This window comes from Hypomesus nipponensis, chromosome 8 (assembly GCF_054491055.1).
Source record: "Hypomesus nipponensis isolate SF chromosome 8, ASM5449105v1, whole genome shotgun sequence".
NCBI lineage: Eukaryota > Metazoa > Chordata > Actinopteri > Osmeriformes > Osmeridae > Hypomesus > Hypomesus nipponensis.
The window spans coordinates 13,937,063-13,944,631 of NC_140368.1; the positions used below are offsets into that span (position 1 = coordinate 13,937,063).

The following is a 7,569-nucleotide window of genomic DNA, read 5'->3' on the forward strand; positions in this document are numbered from 1 at the left end:
CTATTAGGCTAGTTTACTTCTCTTACCGAACCTTAACTATGTTGTTTTAAAGTTGATTGCGCGTGACCGATTTTGTAAACAGTCCATGTCCCAAAATATAATAAGGAGAAGAATAAAAATAATAGCTAACTGTCTTAATTGTTCACGTCATGAAGCAGCCTAGCATTGTGATAAACAACTTATCTCAGCTCTTCTTTTGATTCTTAAAAAAAAAAAAGCAAAATAATATTTGCTTTTAACATGGTATGAAGGAAATAGATTACCGTTTCATACCCCATGGGAAGTAAATATTACATTCTTTTCAACAGGCTTTGAAGTCCAAGGACTTGGCCCCATATCATTCGAGTTTGACTCGGCTATTGGTATAGAAATCTTAATTCAGCATGAGGATTCACCGTTGTGAAGAAATGGCTCTTTGTACCAGAAGTTCTTTGAAGTCTAGATTAGAATATAGGTTTTCATCAAACGCGGATCTTAACCCTTATCCAAAACCATCGTATATATATGGAGATATGGTGCTCACACAAGAAAGACATGCAACGAAAGTTATGTCTCCAAACCTTAAATATGTTGAAAATTGCATTTTAACAATTGCTCGAACTTTAGTTGTTATTTAATGTATTCAAAAAGAGAGATTATCGTAGGCTTTGTTTGAAGTTACACTGACAAGACAAGTATGCATTCAATGAAGGCATCAGAAATGATGGCCTGAGGACACATTATCGTTGCCCAATCAAAACTGCCCCAAATCTTATCTTAAGTTATGAAGCACGTGTAGAAAATAGGTGCCCAACGTGCTTGACACCTTTTTATTAATTCAACGGCAAGGCAAATGTTCTGCCTCAAGTATTGTATCACATTTCAGACCACAACAATTTTTTCTTGATTCAAAAATGTTGCTTCATCATTGTTTTCCTTAGCCTATGTCAGTGGATTTTTGCTGAACCGGAACAATGGACAGAAATGTGAGACATGAATATGTCACAAAAGCCAGAAAACATTTTATCGTACACCCTTTATTCCAAATACCGACAAAATTACAGGCCAATATGGTACACATTTCAAGTGTACACTGGATGAGAACACATAATAAAAAGGCATTGCTGACAAATTTGTGAGAATACAAAATACCCACCAAATGCCCACGTTGAATAAACATTTATGACTTTGTAGGTAATATCAAATAGACCATATGAAAACAATTAAATAGTTGACTTTCATCACAAATGAAAATACATCTGTATGAAACATAAAACATGTATACAAACAATTTTAGCAAACAAAATTGCTTAAATACAGAAGCTTACAAAAAATGTGGCTACTGTTAACATTAACACATCAACAATGAGCAATTTACAAATATACATTTCATATTGAAACACTTTGGTTCGATAATACAAAAAGGCTCAGATTAAAAAATAAATTAAAAAGATGTTTAAGTCTAAACTGAATTTACAAAATAATGCAACATGCGAAGGCTACATTAAATCAGTACCATATATCAGAAATGTACAAACTGAATTTCATATTTTCTTTATGCGGAGAAAATACATTTTTTTCATAGGAATTGGCCATATGCCAGTGTATTGAATCAAAACATTTGAAAATATACCTTCTGGGTTGATGCCCAATAGAAAATATATTTATGTTTGCTGCATTTTCAAAACGGAATCTGTTAGAAGGCGTCCCTTGACTGAGGGTTCCTGTAAGGTGGGTCATCTGAGGGGTCAGGTGTGGAGGAACCGCTGGGTGGTGTATGCGTGCCACTGGCTCCAGAACTGTGACAAACGTACCACTCACTAAGATTGGCGGGCTGTGACGACGCGACGGGTTCTGAGAGCGATGAAGCCCCTGGCTCGCGGCCTATGTCCGATGAGGGGGACACTAATGATGGAGTTGAAGATTCGTAGCCTGAACTTGGTGGTGGAGACTTACAGTGCACCTTCATGTGTTTTCTTAGTGAGCTTGGATGTGTGTAAGATTTGTCACAACCTCTTACTTTGCAGTTGTAAGGCTTATCGCTGGTGTGCACGTGGGAGTGCTTTTTCCGGTCACTGCTATTGGCGAAACGTCTGTCACATCCGTCAAACTCACATTTAAAGGGCTTTTCACCTGCAATGAAATAACATAGTTTAGGTGATACTCGACTTGCAAAAGCAATCGGGAACTTTTACCTTGAAGTCAAGGTCCCGATATATAAGCAATGCTGGCGGAGAAACAATGCTCACCTAAAGTGGCACAATGTTGTCAACCAAACTGAATATTCATAAAGTCAAAGGACTTACTTGGCACAGGAGCAACATTTGGTTGTTACTGTTCACCTGCAACCATGACAGTCCATAAAGGCCGACAACATGACCAGGCAAAAAGACAATCTGAATAAATTACACTAGAATCATCAAACGCTGATTTCTCTTATGCGCCAAGCGACTCATGTGTAATTGCTGCTGTCTAATTATACTTGCGTGTTGAATATCAATTTGACCTTCAGCTGTTGAGCTGAGAGAGCCAATCAAGGATATTAGTGTTTTACTAGGAAGCATCGAGGAGCAGACCCCAAGGGAAGATTGAGCCATAACCACAGTTTCAGTTTTAAACATTATACCAAGGACCAGGGCCCTTGGGAGTCAACACACACTGAAATAATTTAACAGATTTGTACTGTTAGCAAATGGTTTGAATTATGCATTTACTGGGCTGAATACACACTCCATGCAGAGTATGATGGGATTGGGCCCAAAAGTGTATGTTCTTCTCTTTAGAAACTATGTATCCGAATGTCAGAAATGTCTGAATGTCCCAGATATTATGTTTTCAGGAAGTGTTTGTTGATCATTTTTCTCAAATGTAACACAAAGAAAGAATGTTGTTACAATACATTACAAGTCCCACCAAATAATGTAACTCAGAGGGCAGCCTGTAAAACATGGTGGTATAGACTACCTGTTACATTGCTGTGGCCCCTCCTTTTTCTAGGCGCTTCTTTCTATCGACTTGTTGCTTTAGCAAGGATGAGTATTACCCAAAGCATTTCCCTGCTTTGTAAGCAACTACAATATTCCTTGTATAGCTTTATTGCATGTTGTCTTTTAGCATTGGAGTTTGTGCTGATGCTTCTATTGAATACATCCTTCAACATAACATATTTAACCAGTAAAAAAAAAATCCTAATAATCTTAACAAATACAACTAATAATATTTATAATTAAGTAAGTCCTAATAGAAACAACAATAATGTAAATACTAGTCATATTATTCTAATGCTGTATATATTATAGTCAAATAAAGTATTAAAATGAGAAGTTTTAGATAATCATTCATACTGAAAGTAAACAGAGAATAATTTATATTTTGACATAATATATCTAACCTATCATGTATCCTGTTCAATACGTTTTGGCATTAATGCAAGATTACCTTTAAAAAATCGATACAAGTCAGATGATGACCTACCTATAGACTACAGAGACAGACTGTACACATGGGAATTCAGCAACAAGTCTTTTAAAAACAAGACTGAAAAGCATTGACAATCCAACAAACCATAATTTCCTCCAATCCTCCAACAGCCAACTTTCATTTTATTATTCTAAGAATAATACGTATCTTTTTGAACAGTTGTGTGCTACTTTTCCATATGTGGCGGTGCTCTGATAGACTGGTGGTAGGCCTGAATCTTCGATCTATTTTGGCATAAACATGTCAGTTCACACGTCAAACGCTTGAGTGAGCTGTACCAGAATCCCCAAGCCACATCCTTCTACAACTTTTGACCACTGATGCAACTAACAACAAACACTTAGAAATTAGGTTTAGACTCAAACACGCTGTGCTGCTGCATCCACAGAAAGTTAATATGCTTGTATAGACGTTGATTTGTTCAAATAATACGTAAAATGCTATTTACCAAACACTACTACACTGTTTTTAATTCTCTCTTTGGGGTATGGCTTTAATAAAACCAGTATAGGTTTGTTTACTGAAGATATAGCCCACTAGTGGCAAGTGTTAAAAATTCAATTGCTTAATATTTAGGCTAAATCTCTGTGAAGCAATATAGAGATTGTAGCCTATTGATGGTAGTCGATCGTAAATACAATGTAATATTTGTATTATATGTTCTTTGAAAAGCGCAGCTAAATATAAATTAAGTCACTGACCTGTATGTGTTCTTTTGTGAATCTTAAGGTTTTCAGATCTTGCAAATACTTTTCCACATCCAGGGAATGGACAAGGAAACGGTTTCTCTCCGGTGTGCACGCGGATATGATTTACAAGTTTGTATTTGGCTTTAAATGGTTTTCCTTCCCTTGGACACTCTTCCCAAAAGCATATATGGTTTGCCTGTTCGGGTCCTCCGACATGCTCCACTGTCACATGCGTTACCAGCTCGTGCATAGTGCTGTAAGTTTTGGAGCAAAGTTTCTTCGGCGAGTGCTCCGGTTCCAGCCACTTGCAAATGAGTTCTTGCTTTATCGGCTGCCTCATGTAACGGAAAAAGGCACCGGCTCCGTGGTGATGAGCGCTGAGATTCATGTTCAGATTCAGACCACCGTAGCCATGTAAAGGCGAGGCGGAGAACGGATCAGCCCTTGAGCTTGCCACTTGACTCAAGTGATCAGACCTAACGTACATTTCTCCAGGTATTCCTAACCTTATTTGACCATTCAAGGTTTGGCCACCTGGTGCTCCGTTAGATGGCTGATCGTGATGGAGTCCAGAGAAGAGGGTATGGTTTCCAGCGTCGGGGTGATGACCATAGTGTCCTGGATAGCTACCTGTTGTTGAGACAAACATTCCGTGGTGAGAGGTTGAACCAGGAGCCTGGTCGGTCAGCACTGGCATGGCTTGAGGTGTCAGATCTCTTCGAATGAGGAAATCCCTACCTGCGGATAACGCCTGGGCCGTGTGAGACATAGAATAGGGTACCGTCGTTGCCTGCACCGGGCCAAAAGCTCCCGTTTGACTGGAGACCACTTCACTGTGGCCTGCCATATGATGATTGTGGTGGTGATGGTGGTGGGGATAATGATGGGCTGGGCTGATTTTGAGGGCCGCGGAGTGCCCCATGTGTTCTGGCCCGAATGGACTCGGCCCCAGGCGGGGTTCCGCAGTAATCTCCCCAGGGTGCGCGTGAGCCATTGAGTGTGGATGGCTGCTGAACCCCGGGAAGCCTGTCACGCTCTGAGGGGTATGGTGGTGATGATGGTGATGGTGGTGAGCCCCTGCCAAGTCAACTAATCTCAGCGCCGTGTTCCGTTTGGAAAACGTAGGGTCCATCACAGGGCTTCCCAAAGCATCCACGCTCATTACTCCTAATTTTAGAATGACTTGACAGCAGGCAAAATAATAATGATGATGACAAATGTATTTTAATCGCAATGAAAAATAGAAGAAAAAAAGTTTTTAAAGTTGAGATTCTATCTCAGTGCCTACATGGAATCCCATTCGCTTGAGAGGCAGCAGCAGGAAGCTTTGATATACTGAATAGAGATTCATGGTAGGCGCTGCAGCCCGTGGAGCTAAACAATCACCCCGCGTTCTAATTGGTCAGAGCTCAGTGATTGACGTCACTTGTGACAGTTTCCAATGCGAAGAAAAATGTTTTAGTGACAGCAAGGAACAAGAGCGCCTGCGCCGTGCCTCAGGCTACACATGGGAAAAAAGTAGTTGTTATGCAAAGGTTGTTGTACTTTAAACTCCTTCCTAAAAGTTAAATCTTTGCTTCAGAACTGTAAACGCGAGTTACACGGAACTTTGTAATACTGATTTACAAGATTTTGACCAAGGAAACGTGCTTGAGTATGCAAGAGTGCTTTGTTTACTTATAAGGTTATACAGATCATTAATAATTCCGAAATATCTTATTTCCGTTATATAAACGATCAACGATGTCATTAGACAAATGCAACGATGAAAAAGATCGTCGCGTTCTTAAATGCTTGCATCAAAGACGTATTCTGACGAAATAAATGTTCCACAGAGGGCGTTTTAACACACTTTGTAAAAAAAGACGGTAAAGAAACATATTTACATGTCCTCCCACCCGCAAGTTACAACCCCTCGTAGCGCATTTGTTGCTTCCAGCACGTCGGGATCGGTTTCTCTTTATTTGTGAATAGAGTGAGCGACGTCTATTGTCCCGAAAAAATAAGTAATTGAGCGGACCTGTTGTCGTGATCCGGTGTGATTTCGCTCTCTAGCTCTGTCTTATTGAGACCCAGAACTGGAGTGGATCAGGGGTGCAGGAGGTGGTACAGCAAGAATGCGCAGTAAGGCAAAGAGTTAGGGACAAAAAGGAACTGGCTAAAATAAGCTATAACCTAATTAATTTAGGCCTAGGCTACTCTGTGCCCATGGTATAATAACAGGTCCACACGGGAAATGCACGATAATCTAAAGTATAAAACCATGTTAAGAATTAATTACTGGGTGTAAGACCAAAAAACATTATTTTCCCACGTAGGCCTATTTCGTAGGCGAATTGACCAGTAGCCTACATTGTATTAAAGTCTCTAAACTAGTGCTTAGAAGTGAGTGACCGCAATATAGACTATAGCCACCCCAACAGACTGGTAAAAATCTAGCTTCAGATGACCAATGCATTATGACACCTGAACATTTTAAGTTCCTACTACCAGCCACTGGTCTGCTATTTTAAGACTGGCCGAGAAAAATTATATATTGTCTCTATTTAACATTTTAAGATCATGTTTTCTTTGGGTAATATCGAAAGGGGCATATGGAATTGTCGTCTGCGTGGAATTTTTCCAATAATGTATAAAGCCTGTATAAAAGAAGATGAATTAACAATAAAAGTTATTGATCACAGGAGTCTTACTTTAGAAAAAGCTTGGAGCCTTTTCGTAATAATCATAACAAAGATGTATTGTAATGTGAGCTGACCACCCTAAAAGGTCAGTTACCATTAAATTCATGTCAAGTAGGCTATCACATTTTAAAATCTAAAACGCTATTGGGTGTATGTTAATGTGACCATTGTGATCAATCACAGATATTAAGAACGATGGGTGATTCAAAGGCAGTAAAATCTTAATTTATTTTGACAGTGTGTCAAGACAATATTTTACAACTATATGACCATTGCTTGAACATGAAGTAGTCTATGTTTCAATAGTTTAAGAAACGCATTCCGCACAAGTTCATAAGTTAACGCTATATTTGGAGTCCAACTTCTAAAATGTAGGCCTACGATAAATGGTCAATTAATTCATTTCAGTCTCCAAAAGATGACTATGGAGCTTTTGTAGTCAAGTGAGGACAGTCATTTGAAGTCAACTTGGTAGCGAAGTAGGTAAGTTAAATATTTTCAACAAAAACCGTCAGACGAAAAGTTAATTAGGCTACCATCGCTTTTTTCTTGTTCTTTTTACCTCAGAGGCAATAATCTGTTTCAAACCTAGTCAAACTTTAATCTGTGACTTTGCAGTAATAAAAACAAATTACAATAAAATTGAACGGACATCTCTTAATAAACTTGAGAATCTCTCTTAAGAATGTAAATGTAAAAAGCCTTTGATGACAATACCATGTCCATCCAGCAAGTCA

At 39.0% G+C, this 7,569-nt stretch overlaps 1 protein-coding gene across 3 annotated transcripts; it reads right to left on the reverse strand.

Annotated features, from left to right (window-relative positions):
- Nucleotides 1–1,018: 1,018 nt before the first annotated feature.
- zic4 (zic family member 4) lies at nt 1,019–6,635 on the reverse strand. Of its 3 annotated transcripts, none has more exons than XM_084703547.1 (3): nt 4,887–6,635; nt 4,161–4,778; nt 1,019–2,112 (listed from the first exon to the last, which is right to left on the reverse strand). In XM_084703547.1, exons 1-3 carry the CDS (start codon nt 5,308–5,310, stop codon nt 1,676–1,678), a joined length of 1,479 nt encoding a protein of 492 aa, XP_084559673.1. In that variant the 5' UTR covers nt 5,311–6,635; the 3' UTR covers nt 1,019–1,675. The 3 variants fall into 3 exon arrangements, with proteins under 3 accessions (XP_084559673.1, XP_084559672.1, XP_084559674.1); XM_084703548.1 differs by having other exon boundaries at nt 1,729–1,884; nt 2,000–2,112; nt 4,161–6,635; XM_084703546.1 differs by having other exon boundaries at nt 4,161–6,635.
- Nucleotides 6,636–7,569: the final 934 nt, after the last annotated feature.